We start from the raw sequence: 22,920 nt of genomic DNA on the forward strand, positions 1-22,920 counted from the left end.
AATTAATACAAATGTTATGTTAGCAAGTAAAAAGAACACAAATTTAGGAAGAGCAAATCTGCCCTTTCATCTGCAGTATGAATGGATTGACTGATGGGGTCAAAGTCGATGGCATCATGAACTGGAAACAAAGATTTTCTCAAGCTGCAGGTTTGAAATGTCAAGCAGCCTCTTCCTTGGCTGATGACTGCTTTCTGACTCAATGGAAGACCTTGTTCTCTAGTATCATGGGCTGTCAGGAACTTTGCTTATCAGTAAGAAGAATATCCCACTGCCTGGAGGATCTCTATCCAGCTTTACACAGAAGCACAGAGCTACAGAGAAGGGGTTTCTGGATGGAATATTCCACATCTGGCTGGACTTTATAGGTTCTAGAGACACAGGACCTAGGTCCACTTTGCAGACCAGATTTGACACTGGCTGCTTTACACTAACGACTGCTATGCTGTGAGTCCATCACTACAGCCTTAAAAATCCCTCCCCATAGTCTTATAATAACCTCTTTGCTTTGTTTTTTGAGTCATCCCAGGTTTCTTGATGTGAATTTATTCCCTTTTTGCTACAAGCCCATAATCCTGAGTCTGTTGACTGCAAAATCTGTTTTAGTGACTGAACGCACTAAGATGTATATTATTTTCCAGAATTTGGGATGATTGTAGTATTTTTCAGGATTTTAAAGTGACTAATTTGTTGTGACTTATTTCCTCTTCCTAAATAAACACTAACTTTTGTGCTTAGTTTCTGTTTGGTTATATTGTGCTATTTTTCATGCAGATAACCGTCTGTATTATGTAAGCCTTAGACCTCTTGGAACCTGGGTTGCTTGTGGTCATAGTGTTGAGAATCCACCTGCCCAAGGAATGACCGCACTGATTCCTACTTCCCAGGCCTCCAATGGACTTATCTCTCCTTCCAGAGTGATTTGTCTAGGCTGAAGGTGGAGTTTCTAACCTCTGTGGTTTTTACTCTTTTAGCAAGAATGTGTGACATTATTTTTGCTAAAGAAACTCTTAGAAGGGGTGCAATATTTCCAAAACATGACCCCTAGGAGGCTTTTTTACTCCCAAAACCTGGTAGCTTCCAGAGAGAGCCCAGACTCTCAGCTTGGTCCAGAAGACGAAGACCCATATGCTCACCTTTAAGCTTCCCTGTCCCCTGCTCCCCTCCTAGGGTACAGACACACAGGGAGATGGTGGAAGGAGCCCTCTACAGGGCCAGACTTCCCCCTCCACTTCCCCGGGAAGAGAGTTGTCAGAAAAGTTACTGGTTTACACAAAATCACCTGTTCCTTGTGTCCTTGGATGGTGGTTGCTTATGTGAAGACAGACCCTGCACCAGGTAGAGAACCATGAGGATCTCCATGCAGGGAAGACTGCGCTCCTGACCACGATTCCTGGGCACATGCTGCTCTGCTCTCAGCCCCTCTCTTCCAACAGAAGCCTAAATCAGTGTGTGCACCCCCCGAACCCCCGACACCGGGTAAGGCCCAAACTCAAATCTCCTCAGGTGATGGCCTCCTGGGCGCTGCTTCACTTTTTTCAACCCAAAACCTTGGTTAAATCCTGTCAGGGTGGAGGGGAAATGAAGCAGGTGCTCCCCACTCTCCCTAACAAACCATGCTCCTCCTGGCTTTCTATGTGCGGCACATGGGGTGCTGGCCTCAGGGCTGTTTGGGCAGTTTCCCCTTTGTCATTTCCCCCTCGGTGTTCATGGCAGCCACTCTTGGTCAACACAGCTCTAGGCATGGAAGACAGTTGAGAACCCTTCCCAGTGGTACTGCCCTGAGGGCTGCACCCCTCTGCCCTGAAATGGCAATGGGAAAGGCGGTGCAATGGGCGGGGTCTTAGGACTGTAGCCTCTTGTTTGCAGCGCAACTACCCACTATTCTACAGAATGGTTTTGACACTAAGGTGATGTTATTTATTAACTAAAATATCCTTTGTGAAAAAATCGAGTGTCCAGTGCATGTCACATCCATTTGTGTTTTAGCTTCTCCATCCCTGTCAAGAAGCCTAACCTGAGTGCTCGTTTTAAACCCAAGTCCAGCGAAATGGCGTCTGGATGAAAAAGTGTAAAACTCTTCTAGGGCACAGCTTCCTAGCGTAGGAGACAACCTCCCAGCCTGGGGCGCAACCTCCCAGGATGGATGACAGCAGGCGCTGCTTCCTCTGGGTAATCTTGCCCGTCTTTGGTTTGGGTGGCATTTTTCCCAGTTACACACACACACACACACACACACACACACACACACACACACACACACTTTTGGACTTTCTTTCCATGTAGGGGCCTAAAGTCTCCTGTGGAAAGAACTACACTTCGATCGCTATCTATTTAGTGTCTAGGGGATTTCATGAGAGCAGCTCAGTCCCTGGACTTTGCTCCACTCTGCAAGCACAGATGGACTCTACAGCCTGGCGAGCTCCACCGAGGCCTGGCCCCTGCCTGTGGACACAGCCAGCCCCCTCCTCCTGGTCGGACCAGGACCTCAGACCAAAGCAGCAATCCAGCTTCTGGGGCAGCTGTCTGGGCCACCCTCCTCGCCCTGACACCCTCACTAGGGGCTGCTGCAGCTGAAGGCCTGGGTTCCCAGCCCCTGGCTGCTGTCTCCCTGTTCTGAAGCTCAGGTCTCCGAAAGTGGCAGCAGCTCCCCTGGTGACCTTGCTGTGGCGTCAGCACCCAGATACTCCTCTGATCTCCACACCAGCAGAATAAGGAGGCTTCATAAAGGAACTGCAGAAACCCTGCCTGTGTGCACATCCCCAGACAGCCAAGAACTCAGAGAGAGGCGATGCTACTGTTTAATTGCAGGAGGTGGGGGTGTGTGTAACATGTACCAGGGCTATGAGAAGCAAGAAGGAAGGCGGGAGGGCAGAACCCCCTGCTGAGCAACAAAGGCCTCCTGCGGCCTTCTCTGTCTGTCTCCTGGCACAGGTGCATGGGGAGGCCTCCCGCAGGGTGGGGGCCACCAGTGCAGGGGTGGAAGCACTACAGGGGGTAGGAGTTGGAGGTGGCCAGTGCAAATGGCCTGGCACAGATCCCTAGGCTTCTTGACACCTGGATTTCACAAGGGACCTTCTTTTATTCCAGGGAACTTCATAGATCGTGAAAGAACACAACTGTTTCTGTGAAAGGGAAGAGAGAACACCAATCACTGTGGGTTACAGTTAAAGGGGAAGATGCCCAGGCATGAAATGTCAGAGCCTGGGTGAGGAGGATGGAGGTGAGACACTGGGCCCTCACCCACCCCTGCTGAGTCCCAGAGCACTGAACTAGAATGAATAGTGACTGTTCCATTGCCCCTCCCAAGGCTCCAAGCCACCAGGTGGAATTGGGCCCCCACCCCAGCCTGCAGGGTCCTGTCCCAGCACAACCCTGTGAGGAGCAGCCTGTGCAAGGCCTTGGGAGCCGCAAGGGTGCAGGACATGGGGAGGTGGCTCACTTCCCCCAGCTCCTTCCACCTCCAGCACTCAGGCCAGCACTAAGAGGGGCCAGAGGGAAGAACCCAGGGCAGGGCAGCTCCCCCTCAAAGAGCTGGGGCATGTGGAAAGGGCAACAAGGAGAGTGCGGCTCTCCCCTGAGTGGAGACTTCACAAGAACCAGCAGGTCCTTGGAGAGGCTGGTGTTGGGTGAGGGGCGCAGGTCCAGGGCTTCCCAGCTAACAGGCCTCTAGATCCCACTAATGTGATCATCAAGGTTGTGGCTGCATGCAGGTGCCTCTGCCTGGGATTAGACAGAGCCCCTTCTCCCTGCCTAGGACATAGCCCCACAGCTGCTTCTTCCCGTCCAACAGGCAACACCCCAAAGCAGGCAGAGTTGACCTTCTAGTAACCATTCCCAAGCTAAAGCCTTCCTAGTAAATCAAACACATTGCTCCCCTCCCTCACCATGGAAGGACATACATAGAGAACTACGTAAACTCACTTGGACCCCTCATCACCATGAATCTATGTACAAAGCCCCATACTCCCCCCACACACCCACACACAGGCACACATTCTCCCATAGATCTCCCCGCATACAATGGCACATGTGTGTATACATGTTCACCTTTCCACACGCCCACCTACGTGTACACCCCCTCACAAGTACATGAACACGTACACATCCATGCATACATGGCTCCCCACATACCCACCTGCACACACACACACCCTCCAAACTTGTGTAGGGCAGAGGCTGACACATATGCACCCCTCTGCAGTGCATGAGTGGCCCAGGACCCACATCAGGAATGTACCTTCTGCAGTTCTGGCTGTTCATGGAAGGCACAAGTGTCCAAGTTGGGCTGGGACTTGGTACATATGGTTCGGCCCACCTCTATGTCGAAGTAATTCGTCCTGGCCACGATCTACACACATGAGAAAACAGGACACACGGACAGCGCTCTCCATCAGTTTCATGCACTCAGAAGCACTTCACTGTGGCTGAGTCACTGGACTTGCTTAGGGGCTTCCTGAGCTGTCCACATGTCACCACAAGGCACACAAGCCCCGTCTTCCTGTGAGCTGGCAGGGTGCTGAGCCTCATGCCCGCCCTTAAACATTGTTTTCTGTGTGCTGGGTAAAATAATTCATTGAATTCTGCTACCTGTGGCTCAGGGGTGAGGGAACACTGAATCTTTACTAGGAAGTCTGTCTGATGACAAAATTTCAGCTAACTTCCAAAAATCTCATTCCCTCCATTTAACCTAGATTTATTACTTCACTTAGAGTAGGAAATCAGATGCTTCACACACACAGATATTTTGGGTCAATGGGGCCTCCCAGATGCCACCATTTCAAGTGTGAGATTCAAGATACATTTCTCAAGTCAGCAGCACACCTGCGTGTCTTACAATTGCAGACTAGAATTGAACCCTTTCCCTGCACAGGGCCTCTCCCAGACACAACATGGCAGAGCTGTGGAGAAACCTGGGATGAGGGATTCTTTGGAACAAGGAGGAACTGCTGAGATCCCTCAAGTATCAGTTTACCCATGTATAAAATAGGCTTCCAGGCCTGATGGTCTGCAATGCCCTGTGCTTCACTCCAAGTTACTGTCCTGCTTGAGTGGGAGATGCAGGCCAGCGGGGACCACGGCACCAGGGAGTGTGCCTCATATGCAGGGAGAGAGCCCCAGCTGACAGCTACAGGAGGAGAAATGGGGCTGATGGAGATTCCTTTGAATTTCCAGGAGAAGGTGGAGGAGCTCTAAAGGCTGTGTCACTATTTGCTGCTCTGCCATGGGATGCAGGTGAAGCTGGGCCCAGTAGCCCTGCTGAAGCTCCCTCCTGACCTGACACCCTCCTCAGCTCTGCTGGGGGACTGCTGTCCTCATCTTGCTGAGGTCTAACTCTGCATCAGCTGTTAGAGGAAGGGTCAGGTGTGTTCCACCCCAGCAGGGACTCAGCCGCCCTGGGCTGTAGGGGGTGGTCAGCCCGCCTGAGTGTGAAGGCCACTAGCCCTAAGGGGCTGTGCCCAAGGGCATGACTTGGGGAGGGAAGCAGGGCTCTACAGAACAGGGAGCCAGGTTCCTGTGTGGCCCCTGTGGATGGGACTCAGGGATGAGGATGAGCCTCAGGGCCTGGATCTCATCCTGAGCAGCATCAAGCCCACCCAGAGTCAGCACAGTCTCCATCCACACCTGCTGGACCCTGGGAAATGCCACGGTCATGGTACAGACACAGTGGCTGCTGCAGGTTAAAGGAAGCTGAGAGGACAGACAGTGGCTGCAGTATATGGCCCGGGAGCATGCTTAGGCATGAAGGCCATCAGCGGAGAGTCAGGGAAATCTGAATGAATTTGAGCACTACATCATGAATGTGTCAGTGTTGATTTGCTGGGAATGATCTTGGGGGTCGGGCAACAAACAGACTCAGGACCCCTCGGGTGGAGGCAGCACCCACCTGCTGCCTGGCTCTCAGTACCCGCAGCGGGCGTCTGTAGTACTCATCTTCGGTCGCCTTGTTGTACTCACTGATGGCAAAGTGAAGGGCACGCTGTACCCACTCATCATTGATGTCTGGGTCATAGACGCGACCCAGGATTATCCTATCCTCCTCCTTGGGGCTCCAGGCCAGGGCCTCAGCCAGGGCAGCCAGCAGGAGCAGCAGGGTACACAGGGGCCAGGCCATGGTCTCCTCAGAGGCAGAGCACAGAGCTGGAGCTGCAGGAGAGGAGGGTGAGAGCCTGAGGCGGGGAGCCCAGACCAGCAAGCAGCTGTGCATTTATCCTGCTTTGGCAGCCCAGCCTCAGCCACCTCCATGCCCCGCCCCTGACTCCTCCTCCTCTTTCTGCCCATCCCCTCTTTCTCCATCTCTCCTTTCACTCCTATGCCAACACAAGCTCCCTCCCTGCCTCAGTTGCCCCTGACCCTCCCAGGCCTCCTCCTCCATCTCCCCCTCCTCCCCACTCCTGTCCTCACTGCAGCCTCCCCGAGCCATGCCTCTCTTCCCCAGTGCTTCCAAGCTTCAGTCACCGGGTCTCCACAGAGGTGACACTGGTCCTTTGAATGTGAAAGCAATGTGACTTCCTGTTTGCTCAGAAAAGGGAAAAATACAGGGTTTGGCCTCCCGGGGTCTTCAGATATCAGAGGCATCCAGGAGCACTTGGTCACGGTCTCCAAATCTCTGGAGCAGAGAGGTTATTTCAGAAGGTTCCAGAAGACCCTATCCACACCCTAATATGGAGAATTTCTTTGCCAAATTTAAGGGAATTAACCTTTTTGGGAAAGGTCATTGGATTCTGTTTTCATAACAAACAGGCTGGGACTCAGGACCCCTCGGGTTTCATAACTCATTATTCAATAAACAAACTTATCACCAGCTACTCCCCATGCCAGAAGGTCTAGGGCTTGAAGGCAGAACCTGGTTGATGAGTCATAGAGGTGACATTGCAGAGCTGCTGCCCACAGAGATGTGACATGAACCCATGAGCAACATTTTAAATGAAGAGAATAAATGGGTAAAAGTAATGTTTAAAGTATTTATTTAACCTAATACAACCACAATATTATTTCAGCTAATGGGAACAATTATTAATAAGATCATTTATGTGTGTGGTTTTTTTTTTTTTTTTTTTGGTTTTGTAAATCTTTGAAATTCCCTGTGTATTTTTTACACTTAGCCCAGGAATCATTTCGGACTGGCCCCATTTCAAGTGTCCCTTGACACATGTGGCTGGTAGTTATGGCTGCACAGTAAATTCCTACACAGTGTGTGTAGGGGATGGTAGGTTATGATCAACAATTAGGATCAGGGAGTTACACTCACTCTGTTGGAAGTGAAATAGAACAGGGGCTAGAGAGAGACCACTGGACCCTGGTCAGGGAGGTCTTTATGAGACTGGAGAGGTTAAGAAGCTCCAGGCAGAGGGGAACAGCCAGTGCAAAAGCCCTGAGTTGGTGTTGAGCGTGCCTGTTCCAGGAAGAGGAAGCTCCTGGAGGGGATGTGAGCAGGGAAGGAAAGGACCTGGAGTCTCCTGGTAACTGTGTGTGGGGCCCAGTGGAAGGTGCACGGAGACCCCTGGCAGGCAGTGGGGGTGTCAGGAGAGGCAGCAGCAGCCGCGGGATGAATGCAGGAACACACAGGCCTCTCTTGCTTCTCTCCTAGGCAGCCATGCTTCGGGCTCCTTTCCTCTGTGCATTGCTTGGAAGACTCACCTGGCATTTTAAAAATTGCCTTAAATGAGGCAGAATTTACATACAATAAAATGCCTAATAGTATGTGCCCAATCTGGGGGATTTCATAAGTGCATACACTTGTGTTACCACTTTGTCCAGACCTGTGACATCTGCCTTGACCCAGACGGTATCCTCCTGTCTCTCCAGCCCACCCTCGTGCCCGCCCCACCCTGGCAGCCCACATCCAGCCCTGTAGACTCCTTTGTTGCCTGTCCTTGAGCTTCCCAGGAATGGAGTCATGCAGAGCTAGCCCGGGTATGTCTTCGTCCTTTGCTCAGTGTGGCTTTCCAGTGGCACCCGAGTTGCTTCATTGCCAAGATTGTGAGTTCTTCTCCAGAGACTGAGAGGATGTGGTTAATTGGGTGCCCTGTGGGCTGACAAAGCCCCCAGCTCAGGATGCTGAAAGCCTGGGCTGGAAAGTGACTCCAGGAGTGAGGAGGGTGGAAGGAGGCTCTGAACAGATAGCTGCTCCCTTTGTTCTCTCAACCCCACCCTCCATGCCTGAAGGTGACCCTGTGGCAAATGCCCTTATGGCCAGGTGGCAGGCTTGGCCAGAAACACTAGGAAACCCTGGACCTTAGCAAGACACCCAGACGACTCTTCTGGGAGTGGTGGAAGTGAGGGTTGGCCAGTGTCAGCCCAAACCTGTTTAGAACACTAAACAGTACTATAATAAACAAATGACCAAGCGCAGAAAGCACCACGCAAATGTGCCAGCGATGAGGACAAGCTGGCCAAGAGTCATCCTGGGCTCAGACATGGATGGGACTGGATCAGCAGCAACCTGGCAGCCAGAACCATATTACTCATGGGTGCTCATGTTCAGTATTAGGACAGGGGACCTTGTTACCTGAGGCCTGGTGACCATCTCACCCCTCTGTGAATCCAGCATCCCTAGAATAGCTGCGCAGCCTGGCAGATACAGCAGGTGTCCCAATGGTGTTTACTGCTGGGTGAGGGAGGGAAGATCTTCAAACAGAGATGCATGTATGCCTCCTAATTAGACAGTAAATGGGGAGAGATTCCCAGAGTAGGGAAAGAGAGGGAAGTCCCTTACCAGGTGTTTGTGAGCAGAATGGTCATCTCCAAAGGGTAAGAGTTAGTTCTCCTCTGTGGCTCCCACCTTCCTGAGACAGCTGGGAGTCCAGACTCAGGAAGACATGCTGTACAGAGGGTAAACTGAAGGTCAAGGAATCCTCTTGTTTTTTTTTGTTTGTTTGTTTTTTGTTTTTGTTTTTGTTTTTGTTTTATCATTGGAAAGGAGATGTAGGCAACCCAAATAGCGAGAAAGTGCTGGTGGGTGGAGTGTGACGGAGGGAGGCCAGAGTGCTGACCTGTGCCCCATATGTGATGACACCACCAGTGGTCATCTTCTGTCAGGACGCTGGCATGCACTGCAGGGAGGGTCAGCTGTCCTGATGCAGCAACCTCTCTAATCCCAGTAGGAAAGATACCAGTGTAGGTTGCCCTTAGGAGGAGGTACAAGTGTGATATCCAGTATGGAGTGATAGCAAGTGGCAGGTTGAGGTAGCTGGCCAGCTCCTCCAGATGTTTGATGATCTTAGGCAAATGTTGTGTCTGTCATGCATCTGGGGAAAGAGGCTACTTTCTAAAGCATAGTGTCTGGGAGTTCAGACCAGCAGAGATGAGAAGATTTCAGCAGTGATGTATCAACATGGTTAAAAATGATGGAGTAGCCAGATGTGGTGCTGCACCTGTAATCCTAGCTAATTAGGAGAGTGAGTCAGGAAGATTCCTTGAGTCTAGAAGTTCAATTTCAGCCTGTGCAACACAGTGAAACTCCCATCTAAAAATATGACAGAACACTTTGTTCCCTGATTTCTATAGTCCACAGTTTTAAGGACACACTAGGAGGGGGCCAGATAGCAACCATGGACGGAGGAACAAGGTTGGGGCCTCCAGCACCCATGTAACCTGGAGGAGTCCACCTGCCCAGGAGGGGCATGTTTACCTTCTGCCAGATGACAAAAGAGAAAGCTGTGTTCCCCTATGCTGCATGGATGACTACTGATCTGATTATCTGAATTAGTAGGATGAGAAATTAGGTGAGTGGCAGAAGTTCTCTGCAATAAATGACCAATAATAAGTGAACACTAAACAATACCATAGTAAATGACCAAGCACAGAAAGCATCACGTAAAAGTGCAAGTGGTGAGGACAAGCTGGCCAAGAGTTGAGATTCTGCACAACTGGGTTTTGAGCAACTGACACTTTGGTCTATGGTAGGAGCTGGGACTGAGCAGCCACAGGATTTGGTGGCTTCTCAAATGAGAAGCCCAGGAACCTCCTTTATGGAGTGCCTGGAAATCTCTGGATTCAAGCTCATCTCTTTCACACTCTATGCCTCCTTCTTTTCTCCCTCTCTTCACACATGGTGGACACGTGGATGCTTCTAAACTATGGGTTAATGTTGGTAACACATTTGGCTGTGCTACGACATGTGGATGCTTCTAAACTATGGGCCAATGTTGGTAACACATTTGGCTGTGCTAGGACATGTGGATGCTTCTAATGTTGAGAACACATTTGGCTTTTCCACATCATTAAGAAACTGATACTCATGGGGAAGCCTGCTGGTAGCCCCGGCTAGGAAAGGCAAGAGAGGGCAGAGCCCAGTGTCTGAAGTCTGATTGTTTTGCACTCCATGGGGAGAAAGAGAATCCTTTCTCTTGGGGACCAGCACGTGAACAGTATTCATGATTTTGGAGTGCAAGTTAACATTTATTTTTCAAAAAGAGCATTTGTCAGTGCCGATTCACTGACTGAAGAACCACATATGAATGGAGAGGAGTAGGGGTGGCCTCCAGGAACTCCGGCTGCTGACTGCTGTAGCCAGGGATCCATCTGACTCGCTGGGCTGCAGCCTGCAGAGGCCTGGCCATGAGGAAAACAGGTGACTCTGAGGAGGTGAGTCATTTCCTTGACATCTCTGGGTGGTCAGATTTTCTTATCCTGTTTGGGTCACTGCTGGGACTTCCCTGTCACTGTTTGTGTAACTTTAAATATCAATTCCTTTAGCAAAGTGCAGTGACTCTGGAGAGTGGTTCCTCTTCCTGCTTGGAATCCTGTTCAACTCAATCACTGAGTGCTGGAGCTGGAGCCAGGGGTCATCAGGACAGCCCTGCCCACTCCTGTGGCCCTGCCTGCCCTCTCCTCCTGTCAGAGGAGCTGGATACAGTGACAAGACTCACCTTGACCAAACCTTAGTTACATTCCTCTGAGCCTTCTTCTCCCCAGTCCTCATCCCTAGTCCCCAGCCCTGGAGCTCCTTTTCTTGCAAGGGCTGCAGTGCCCAGATTTGGAAAGAATCCTGCTAAGTCAGTTTAAAAAGAATCCCCCCACCCTTCATATCTGATCACCTTCAGCACCTGATCGAGTTCTTCTTTCCTTGCCTTTGATGACTAAGGCTTTCTCCTGCCTTTAGCAACAATATTTTTAGGTCAGTTTATCTAGAAACTCCTACCTTTGCTGTCTCTGCTTAGTGATTCTGTTTGAAACGGTTCTAAAGCTACTTTAATAATGGCCCAATCATTCCATATTGTAAGTGGAATGATTTTACCCTCCCTACTTGCTTGTTTTAAATCTTTGCTAATTTTTTCCCAGTCTTTTAGATCTAAAGTACCTTGTTCTAGAAACCATGGCAGAATTGTTCTATTGTTCGAAATAGCGTGATGAGATTTTTTGTAGAGACTCTAACTCCCCCTCTTTTTACAAGAATTTTAATAGAGCTGAGATAAGAGGCATATTTACTTTTAGTTTGCCCCATTGTTACCCTGGCTTCTTCAGAATGTACAAGCTTACTGCAAGGCTGACTGTAGACGTACATGGGAATCTCTTGTCTACTTGTCCTCAATGACCACACTCGAGCATATATTCACCCTAGAGAATAGCACCCACGTTGGCCACCAGATGAGGGGGTGGCCATCCACTCCACACCTGTGGGCATTTCTCATCAGGTGTTATGAGAGACTGAGAAAAGAAAGAGACATGGAGACAAAATATAGAGAAAGAAAAGTGGGCCCAGGGGACTGGTGCTCAGCATAGGGAGGACCTGAGCTGGCACTTTTCTCTCCGTTCCCTCAGTATTTATTGATCATTATCTCTCCCATCTCGGAGAGGGGGATGCGGCAGGACAATAGGGTAATAGTCAGGAGAGGGTCAACAGGAAAGCATGTGAACAAATGTCTCTGTGTCATAAACAAGTTTAGAAAATGTGCTGTGCTTTGATATGCACATACGTAAACATATCTGGTGCATTAAAGAGCAGTATTGCCGCCAGCATGTCTCACCTCCAGCCTTAAGGTGGTTTTCTCCTATCTCAGTAGATGGAACATCCAATTGGGTTTTACAGGGAGACATTCCATTGCCTAGGGACCAGCAGGAGACAGATGCCTTCCTCTTATCTCAACTGCAAAGAGGCCTTCCTCTTTTACTAATCCTCCTCAGCACAGACCCTTTACAGGTGTGGGGCTGGGGGATGATCAAGTCTTTCCCTTCCCAGGAGGCCATATTTCAGACTTTCACATGGGGAGAACCTTGGACAATACCTGGCTTTCCTAGGAAGATGTTCCTGTAGCCTCCTGCAGTGATTTGTGTCCCTGGGTATTTGAGATTACAGAGTGGTGATGACTACTATTCAGTGATATTTATAGCACTGAATACTCACAAAAGAAATCAGGAAAGATCTAAAATCCACACACTAACATCACAATTAAAAGAACTAGAGAAGCAAGAGCAAACAAATTCAAAAGCTGGAATTTGTTCTAGAGAAGGAAGAGGAAACAAATTCAAAAGCTAGAATTCAAAAGCTAGAAGGCAAGAAGTAACTAAGGTCAGAGCACAACTGAAGGAGACAGAGACACAAAAAACCCTCCAAAAAATCAATGAATCCAGAAGCTGGTTCTTTTTTTGATAAGGTCAACAAAACTGATATACCACTAGCAAGACTAATAAAGAAGGAAAGAGAGAAGAATCAATAGATGCAATAAAAAATGATAAAGGGGATATCACCACCGCTCCCATAGAAATGCAAACTACCCTCAGAGAATACTATAAACAGCTCTATGCAAATAAACTAGAAAATCTAGAAGAAATGGATAAATTCCTGGACACATACACCCTCCCAAGACTAAACCAGGAAGAAGTCAAATTGCTGAATAGACCAATAACAGGCTCTGAAATTGAGGCAATAATCGATAGCCTACTAACCAAAAAATGTCCAGGACCAGACGCATTCACAGCCGAATTCTACCAGTGGTACAAAGAGTAGCTGGTATCATTCCTTCTGAAATTATTCCAAACAACAGAAAAAGAGGGAATCCTCCCTAACTCATTTTATGAAGTCAGGATCATACTGATACCAAAGCCTGGTAGAGACACACACACAAAAAGAGAATTTTAGACCAATATCCCTGATGAACACCAATGCAAAACTCCTCAATAAAATACTGGCAAACTGAATCCAGCAGCAAATCAAAAAGCTTATCCACCAAGATCAAGTTGGCTTCATCCCTGGGATGCAAGGCTGGTTCAACATACACAAATCAATAAACGTAATCCATCACATAATCAGAACAAAAGACAAAAACCACATGATTATCTCAATAGATGCAGAAAAGGCCTTTGACAAAATTCAACAGCTCTTCATGCTAAAAAGTCTCAATAAAGTAGGTACTGATGGAACGTATCTCAAAATAATAAGAGCAATTTATGACAAACCCATAGCCAATATCATACTCAATGGGCAAAAATTGGAAGCATTTCCTTTGAAAAGGGGCACAAGACAAGGATGCCCTCTCTCACCACTCCTATTCAACATAGTGTTGGAAGTTCTGGCTAGGGCAATCAGGCAAGAGAAACAAAGAAAGGGTATTCAATTAGGAAAAGAGGAAGTCAAATTGTCCCTGTTTGCAGATGGCATGATTGCATATTTAGAAAACCCCATCGACTCAGCCCAAAATTTCCTTAAGGTGAGAAGCAACTTCAGCAAAGTCTCAGGATACAAAATCCATGTGCAAAAATCACAAGAATTTCTATGCACCAATAACAGACCAACAGAGAGCCAATTGAACAATGAGAACACTAGGACACAGGTGGAGAACAACACACACTGGGGCCTGTCCTGGGGTGGGGGTATGGGGGAGAGATAGCATTAGGAGAAATACCTAATGTAAACAATGAGTTAATGGGTGCAGCAAAGCTGCATAGCACATGTATACATATGTAACAAACCTGCGCGTTGTGTACATGTACCCTACAACTTAAAGTATAAAAAAAGAGAGAGAAAGTTCTAAATATCTGAGAAATAATCAAACAGAAATAGGGCAGCCAACCTGGGAGTCCCCAGTCCTACTTGTGTTGTTTGTCTTGTGCATCAGATTATGAATGCTAAAAGTGGATTCCAGCCTCTGTGATTATTCTGTTTTGCTCTCTAAAGGAACAGCCATTCAGTGGTGGTTTGTATTCTCCTTTGACTCTCTTCAGCATGTCACTTTAGGGTTAGGGTGCTGTTTGACAGGGTGAACTGGGATCCTCCCCTTTTCTCACTGAGGTGCTGTCTTGACTTACAGTCAGGAGCCAGGACCTGGACAGTGTGGAGGACTACCATGCTGTGCCCCACAGTCCTCCTGCATTGCTTCTTCATATGTGGGAAGAGTTCAGTGCTGTCCTGGATCTCTGATATATGGGCTGCTTTTAGGATTTGCCAAAAGGAAACTTTTAAAGCTTCTGTTTCTTTACAACCAGCAGCTTCATTACTTATGGGATGTAGGTTGTCATGGGGGCAGTAAAGAGTTCATTTGGGAAGAGAGTGGAGAAGGAGTACAGCGGAAAATGGAATAAACCATGTATGAGTCAGTTTCTGTTCCATAGGGAAAACCCTTAACATCTTAGGGACTAAAAGCAAGAAACTGTTCCTGTCACACTCTGGAGTGTGCAGATGAGCTGGGGCTTAGCAGATCTGGTCTGGCTTGCCTTGTGTCTTCATCCTGGGGCCCATGCTGAAGGGGCAGTGTCTGCTTGGATCAGGTTTTCTTCATGATGGTAAAGAGGGAAGCGGGAGGACCCATCTCTCACATCTTCAGGGTTAAGGTCTCTGTCCTTTTCACATCTGTTAAGGCCCACGCAAGACCCATAACCATGCACAAAAGCAAGGGGGGTTTATGCTGCATTTTCTGGAGAGAGTTGCTACTAGCCACATGGCAGAGGGGGCATGCATGTATAGTTTTGTTCCAGTAAAGGAGACAGCTGTCCATCAATCCTGGCTCACCCCTTGAATCTAAGAAAACCCCTCTTCTCTGTGCTGTGACATAGCACACGCTTCCAGGAAGCCTGTGACTTTCATGCTGGCAGTGGCTGTCTAAACTTTTGCTAACAATGATGATTTTTTCAGTCTCCTGGGTTCCACCTGGGGTATCTTGGAAGTTCTTACTCCCTAGAAGGGATCCTCCATATGAGGAAAGCTCCTTTCCAAAGGCCTGTGTTTATTCTCTATAAAAACAGGCTGCTCAAAAGGTAAGGCCTGGTAGAGACTTTTTTGGCCTACATTTTGTTATACATTAATTGTTGAGTCCTTCCTAATAGAGAATTCACTTCTACTCCCACCCAGTGTGGTTCACGTGGTTTCAGAATCATAGCCAAATAATTGTGAAGGTGTGCATGTGCAGAATAGGGTTTTATGATGAAAACTCAAGATGAAATAGAAGAAGGGGGCTGGGAAACAACAGTGACCCCCTGCACTGCAAAGGGAGGTACAGGTAGAATGAGATGGGGAAAGTGGCCATCTCTCGTGAGGTGACACCATCTGGGGGAAGTGGAGGGCACTTCCTCCTCAGCCTCCGTCCCTGCATCCTCTCCAGTGCCCCAGTCCCTTCCACCTCACACTCTCTCTCTGCTCAAAGAACAGTACAGAGTGTGAAACGTGTTCTTAGTAACCAGCCAGCCTGAAGCTTCATCACGCGATGGCTTGGCCATTTCCCCTACACATGTATGCTAGGATGAGAAGTTAGGAGGTGTTTCCATGACTTCCCAACTAGTTGACAACACAGGCCTTTGTATCTCAGGTGATCCTGATGCAGAACTTTGCTGTATTTTGAATTTTTATTTTTTGAACTTTTTTTTTGTAGTGATTTCAAACTTACGAAAAGTGGGAAGAGTAATATAAAGAGCTCCTGTATACACTCAGATTCTCCCACTCTTAATATTTTGTCTCGTGCTTTTTCCTCTTTCTATATGTACAAGCTATTATAGGTTTTTCTGAGTCATTTGAGTGCAAATTGCAGACATGACCTCTTTTGTCCTCAGATACTTTCATGTGTGTGTCCTAAGGACGAGGACATTCTGTAACACAACCTCAGTGCAATAAGCAAAATCATGATGCTTGTGTGGATACATCCTTTTATCTAGTTTATTGTTCAGTTTATCAGTGGTGTTTATTTGCCAAGCTTCTTTTGTCTCCTTTAATCTCATAAAGCTCTTCATTCTGTCTTGTCTTTGTTATCCTGTCATTTTTGAAGATAACTGGCTATGTTGAAGAATGTTTTCTGTTGGGGTCGTCAATGGATTAGATTCAGGTGATGCATTTTTTTCAGATGAAAATTATACAAGTGATATTGTGTCCCTCAGTACATCATCATTCCAGGAAGCCGGGATACCATTGTCCAGTTGCTGATACCTGTTAACATTAATCTCTAGATTTAGATAGTATCTTCCAGGTTTCTCCACTCTTAAGTTACTTTTTTTTGTTTGTAGAATTATCGAGTATTTCACAGAGCAATACTTAGAAAATAGGTTTATGTTCTACTTCTTATTAAACTTTTACTTTCTACCATTGACATATAATGATAATTCTTTCCGGAATCAATTGTTATTATGATTATTGTGACAATTTTTTTCTAACTTCATCATTTCTTCTGTATTTATTAATGGCATTCATTCCACTGTAAGGAAAACTTTCTTTTCTCATCTGTCTATTTATCTATATACCTACCTATCTAGCTTCTGTCTCTCAACAGATCTAACTCATGGTTCCTTTTTTTATGGAAGAAGTTATAATCTGTTACCACTATTATTCCAATGTGTAGATTATCTCAAAGTTGGCTACCAAGAGATCCTTTAAGCAGCTTCCTCTGTTCTCTTGACACGTTTCCATTATTATTGGAGCCTATATTTACCTTCTCATGTATTAATAAAAAGAAGTTCTAGATCTATTTTATACTTTCCTTCATCCAACTCTAGAAGTACTGGCTGAAATCTCTGGTGAGTTCAGAAAGCAATCCTGAGTGGTGCCTGTGCTCATTCATTGCTAGAGGGAGGCCATGGTGCCTCTGTTTGTAGTTATTCACCTGGGGCAATTTTGCTTCCCAGGGCACACTGGTAATGTCTAGGACATTTTTAGTTGTCCCTACTTGGGAGGATGTACTACTGGCATTTAGTGGGCAGATGTCAGGGATTCTGATAAACATTGTGCATTTTTTCCCCCAGTGGTAGATTAGAAGCTTTCAGTGTGCCTCAAGCACTTGGAAATAGCAAAATAGTACATAGTGGTCAGCTCTGTGAGTTTTAACTCAAGAAGGAGAATGGCAATCCACTGGAATCCTGAAGGACACCTCAGATTCTGGGGAGGAGAATGCAGGCAAATAGCCCCTAAGACAATGTGTTCCTCATAAAAGTGAGTGCTGTCCCAGAATGTGAGGGGCAGAAAGTCTCCCTCTGTGTTGTACCTTTCCACTGGGAATTCCATGGGACCAAGCCAAGGGAGAGCACTTTGTTTCTCCCTAGCCCTGGAGCTAACTTGGGGAGACGCTTGGACACTCTGAGAAGAAAACACACTGGAAAAAGCTGCTGCCATTGTCTTACACCTAGGACTAAGAGCAGCAAGCTATTTTTAATCTGGGTTCATAAGTCCATCATTCTTAGGTGACCCAGCAGCTTGCCCACAAACTCATTTTAGTCTTGGGCCATATGGGAGTGCTTGTGCTAGAATGGAGTAGGGGCCTCCACATTAGAACTAAGCAGTGACTGCGAAAAATGCCCCAGGAGTAGGTGTTGGAATTGTGCTCACCCTTGCTGCAAGTCTAGAGCCAGAGGAGGTCTGCTACAGCCATGGTTTCTCCTGGTTGATGAGACTTGCAGTCAAGGTCATCTTGGTACCTGGAAGTGGTCTCTGTGTATGAGTGCTGGATGCACCAGACTTCTTCCCTGAGATCGTGGAGTGGCTGGATACTCTCTGCCCCACACTTGGGTTGATCTTTTGGCATTCAGAGCAACTGCTCCCTCGGATCAGCAGCCTAAGCAGCCCACCCTTCCTATGTATGGACTGTGGTGAAGCAGGGCCCTCTGTACTCCATACCCAGGTAGATCTCCAGGCATTCAGAGCACCTGTGTGCCCAAATCAGCAGCTTTTGCTGCCTTACCCTTCCTGTGCAGACAGAGAAGCAGGGCTCACTCTGCTCCATGCCCAGGCAGACCTCCAGATATTTAGGGCACCTGCTCCCTTGGAACAATAGCCTGAGCTTCCCTGACATTCCTGTGTAGAGATTGTGGTGTAGCAGCACCCGCTGCACTCCATGCCAAGGCAGATATCTGGGCATCTGGAGCACGCACTCCCCTGGATTAGAAATTGAGGCATTTTACCTCCTGCAGTGAAGCTGAGTGCAAGGAGATTTCTCACATCCATGCCTAGGCACATCTCTGGGTGATCAATTGATGCCCACTGGACTCCCACTCAATGCTGGTGCTTGTACCTGATATTGGAGCACCTGTAGTTACGCCTGCCCTTCTTGGTCCCCTTGCCCAGGGATAAGCAGGGAGCTCACACCATGGTGCACTTCAGGATCAGCCCAATGCCAGAGGCAACAGAAAACTTCTCTCAGTAAGCAAGAATCAAGTATATACCCATCTGCATTAGTCACAACTGGCTGTTACACACAAACACCGTCCTTTGGCCTGTAGACAAACTGCATAGCCCAATATAGAACATGCTGACAAAAGTGCATAGCGTTATAGAAGCAAATCCAAAAACCCTATAATCACACCCCCTAGAGATGGTTTGAAATGGAAAGAAAAACAATGATGCAGGGAAAGAAAGAAAAAGAATTCTATCTGTACGAAAATAATTACAAAAATTGGAAGTGCCAATGTGTCTAGAGAAGAAAAAAACAGCACAAGATTCCTGGAACCATGAAACATCTGAATGTTGTGACACCATCAAAGGATCACACTATCTCTCCAGAATGGTTCCTAACCAAAATGAAAACTCAAAAATGACAGATAAAGAATGCAAAGTATACATTGCAAGAAAGCTCAATGAGATCCAAGACAAGGTTGAAAATCAACAAAAACAAATTTCTTAAGCAATCCAGGAGATGAAGAAAGAGATACACATTTTAAAAGAAATCAGTCAGAGCTTGTGGAATTCATAAACTCCACTTAAGAAATTTCAAAATACAATAGAAAGCTTTATCACTAGACTAGACCAAAAAAAAAAAACAAAAAAAGAAATCACTTCAGAGCTTGAAGAGTAGTACTTTGAACTAACCCAGTCAGACAAAAAAAATGAACAGTCTTTGAGAAATATGACATTATATAAAATGACAAAATCTCTGAATTGTTAGCATTCCTGAGTGAGAAGGAGAAAACATAAACAACGTGGAAAGCATATTTGAGGTAATCCAAGAAAATTTCCCTAATCTTGCTAGTGTCATAGACATCCAGACGCAAAAAATTCTTAGAACACCTGCCAGATACTACACAAAATAAACATCAATGCGTCTAGTCACCAGGCTTTTCAAGGTCAATGAAATAAAAAATCTTAAAAGCATCTAGAGAAAAATGTCAGATAATGTACAAAGGAAGCCCCGTCAGGTTAACTGCAAAGTTCTCAGTGGAAACTGTACAAGTCAGAAGTGATGGGAGCCTGTTTTCAGCATTTTTAAAGACAAGAAAATTCAACCAAGAATTTCATATCCTGTTAAACTAAGCTTTATAAGCAAAGAGAAATAAAATCTTTCTCAGGCAAACAATCAGTAAGGAAATTTGTTACCACTAGACCATGCTTACAAGAGATTCTTAAGGAAGTACTACACATGAAAACAAAGAAAGATCCTGCTAACATAAACACAAACAAGTACATAGTTCATAGACATTGTAAAGCAACTATGCAATAGAAACTACTAAGCAACCAACTAATAAATTCATGAGAGGATCGAAATTCATTTAGTTCTTAAATGACCATATGTAGTCATAGTTATATTTCTTCCCATTGTACAGATGATTTAACTGGGTCTCCTAGAGATGACATCCCAGGCCCTCTCATTAGGGGTTCTATCTATCAGTTTCCCACTTCACCAGTGAGACTTCATTCTCTCAGCTACTGGGAGTGTGGCCACTGACGGCTCACAGGTGAGTCCTTCTGTGGGCATTTATCTGAGTCAAAGGAAGCTGCTTTGTCCAAGTTCATGTCCCTCTTGGAATTGCCTATTTTAAATTATAGGTCTATAAGGGGGTACAAAATGTTGACTCTTTTGCCCTCATATGCTATCACTCTGAGGACATCCCCATTGCAGAAGTCTCCATGGGCCTGACTTTGGCCTCTGCTGAGCTGCACCCCTGCCTGACATTTCCCTCTGCCCCACCCCATGCCCCTCTGCTTAGCTGCACCCCTGTCTGACCTCCTTCTGCCCCACCCCATGCCCCTGCCTCCCCAGCACATGCCTCAGTGAACCTCTTGCCCATGAATCTCCGTCTGAGTCTGTTTTCAGGAACCCTAACCAAGAGATGGTGGAGTCAAGACACACACCACAAATATCCTGCCTTTTAAACTAAAGTGAGTGTTAGGTCTGTGAATGTTTGGAGGATGGGGCAATACTTGTTTAGGAGACTGGATGTCTCTCTTCTCAGGATTCGAGGGGTAGGATGCTCCAAATGTTTTCAGACCTGAGACTTATTTGGAAAAATGGTTTTTATCTGGAAAGTTACCTGTTCTTGAAAATCTCTTACTCAGCTAGGACTACTTTTCCCTCTTTACTCCTTAGTAAAATGAAAACAAAAGCTTCCATTTGTATTGGACTTGGTGAAATATTTCACTTACCAAATTTCTTTGGATCCACCAGATGGGGAAGGCTAGGCAGGTAACATAAATCCCTTGTAATTTTGTGGAAATATGTAGAAGGGAATTTGGGGACAATAAGGCAAGTCATGTAATTTTCAGATAAATTTTGTTCGCATTGCACAATAAGCTTCATTTGCCACCTGGCTCTGGGACTGGCACTCAGTGGTGTGTCAGCTCCATCATTCCTGGAAGTTATCCTGGCTGCAGATAGCAGGAGTCTTGAGAAACACTGGCAACATCTCCCTTGATGACACTGGTCATTTCCCAAAGGCCATGGGGGTGGTGTTCACAGAGTTGGTGCAGCATCTTTAGCAGGGGCCCGGGTGGTTTCCTTCCATCTTCTCCATCATTCATTGGGCTCTTGTTGTTGGGTACACAGCTCATAAGTGAAAGGCAGACAGCATAGTTGGAGACATTCTGTCCCACATTACAGCCTGAAACGTGAGGATTAGGGGCAGGAGGAGGTCACAGGGGATGAGAAGAGGGTGTGGAGAGTGAGTGTGAGAGTGTGTGTGTGTACGTGTGTGTGTGTGTGTGAGAGAGAGAGAGAGAGGATTCTTTCCGAGGACTCTGCATTTTCTCTTCAGTACAGGCTTTTCTTCTCTTTTCTTTTTCTTTTTTCTTTTTTTGTAATGACCTGGCTGCCTTCTTAGATGTTATTGCCTGGACTTGGGTCCTGCGCCCCCTGGGGTGAGGAAGGCCAGGAAGTTTATTTCCTGGTGCTTTCAGACTTTCCACTGAGGGAAAGGGAAAGGTAGTAGGGAATGGCTGGTGAGGTTTTCAGAACAAAGTTTCTTAATATGAAAGTCCACAAAGAGATTGTAGAAACTCCATTGTACTCCAAGGATTACAAGCATGTTTGTGCAGGAGTGTGCATATGCATACATACACACCATTTCTACAATAATCTTCTGATTCCTAATGCGATCAATGACTATTACAATATTCTAGTGTTGAATTATGGATGCTGAGTTGTAAATGCAATGCCATGAGTTTGCACTGAAATTAAATGCAGACTCACTTGTTGAGATTTACATGTCCATTACTTTCAACTGAACTGGGCATCAGGCTATCTCCTCTCTACATTCAATGAAAGTAGAATACAGGAGAATGAAAGAGGATGAAATGGAGCACTCTAAAGCCAAGCCAAAGCCCACCTGCTAATCGCAGTCACTGAGTCCACAGCAGTGATGATTTCTCTGGTGGTGAAGGCTTTGTAGGGAATGTGACCTAAGATATCCTCTCTTCCCCAGGAGCTCAGAGTATAGCTGACAGAGCATATATCTGAAGACATTCAGTGCCATGAAAAACAAGAAAATGTTTATTAAATACTAAGTGGCTTTCAGAACTCAGGGAGCATGTGAGAACAATTTTTTTCCCACTTTGGAAGGAGTTTCACTCTTTTTGCCCAGGCTACAGTGCGATGGTGTGATCATGGCTTACTGCAATCTCTGCCTTCCAGGTTCAAGCGATTCTACTGCCTCAGCCTCCCAAGTAGCTGGGATTACAGGCGTACACCACTATACCCAGCTAATTTTGTATTTTTAGTAGAGATGGGGTTTTACCATGTTGGCCAGGCTGGTCTTGAACTCTCGACCTCAAATCATCCACACGCCTTGGCCTCCCAAAGTTCTGGGATTATAGGCCTGAGCCACTGCACCCAGCTGTGAGAACACCTTATGCTGAAAATAAACTGCCGATTAACTCATAGTTGATAAGCTGTGAGGCATATATGGGCATATCAACCACACCAATAGGTCATTCAGCCATAGTATTTGTTAGTTTCAGTTTTAAAAATAGAGACATAGGGAAGATCCAAGGGGAAATAACCTATAATTTAATCACTCAAACACTCCTAGCTGACACTAAAAGAGGTAGAAAGAACACACACACATTTTTGTAATATTCAAATGGAAAGAAAGATTCAAAATATAAAAAAAAGCAAAAGCAAATTATTCATCGCCCTACCCACACTACCACCTCTCTTCAGTGATATCCACTGTTAATAAATACAAATGACAGACTGCCTGTCTCCTTTTCTATATTTTAGACTTTTATGTGTATATCCATATGTGTAAATATGTGTCTCAATGTCTATATAGCCACTCATACACATGCATGTTTACTTT

General features: G+C 46.4%; 1 protein-coding gene across 1 annotated transcript; it reads right to left on the bottom strand.

Annotated features, from left to right (window-relative positions):
• Positions 1-2,844: 2,844 nt before the first annotated feature.
• Positions 2,845-6,159, bottom strand: LOC129021945 (cystatin-SA-like). Its single transcript, XM_054468010.2, has 3 exons — positions 5,888-6,159; positions 4,241-4,351; positions 2,845-3,125 (listed from the first exon to the last, which is right to left on the bottom strand). Exons 1-3 carry the CDS (start codon positions 6,113-6,115, stop codon positions 3,042-3,044), a joined length of 423 nt encoding a protein of 140 aa, XP_054323985.1. The 5' UTR covers positions 6,116-6,159; the 3' UTR covers positions 2,845-3,041.
• Positions 6,160-22,920: the final 16,761 nt, after the last annotated feature.

This window comes from Pongo pygmaeus, chromosome 21 (genome assembly GCF_028885625.2).
Source record: "Pongo pygmaeus isolate AG05252 chromosome 21, NHGRI_mPonPyg2-v2.0_pri, whole genome shotgun sequence".
Lineage (NCBI taxonomy): Eukaryota > Metazoa > Chordata > Mammalia > Primates > Hominidae > Pongo > Pongo pygmaeus.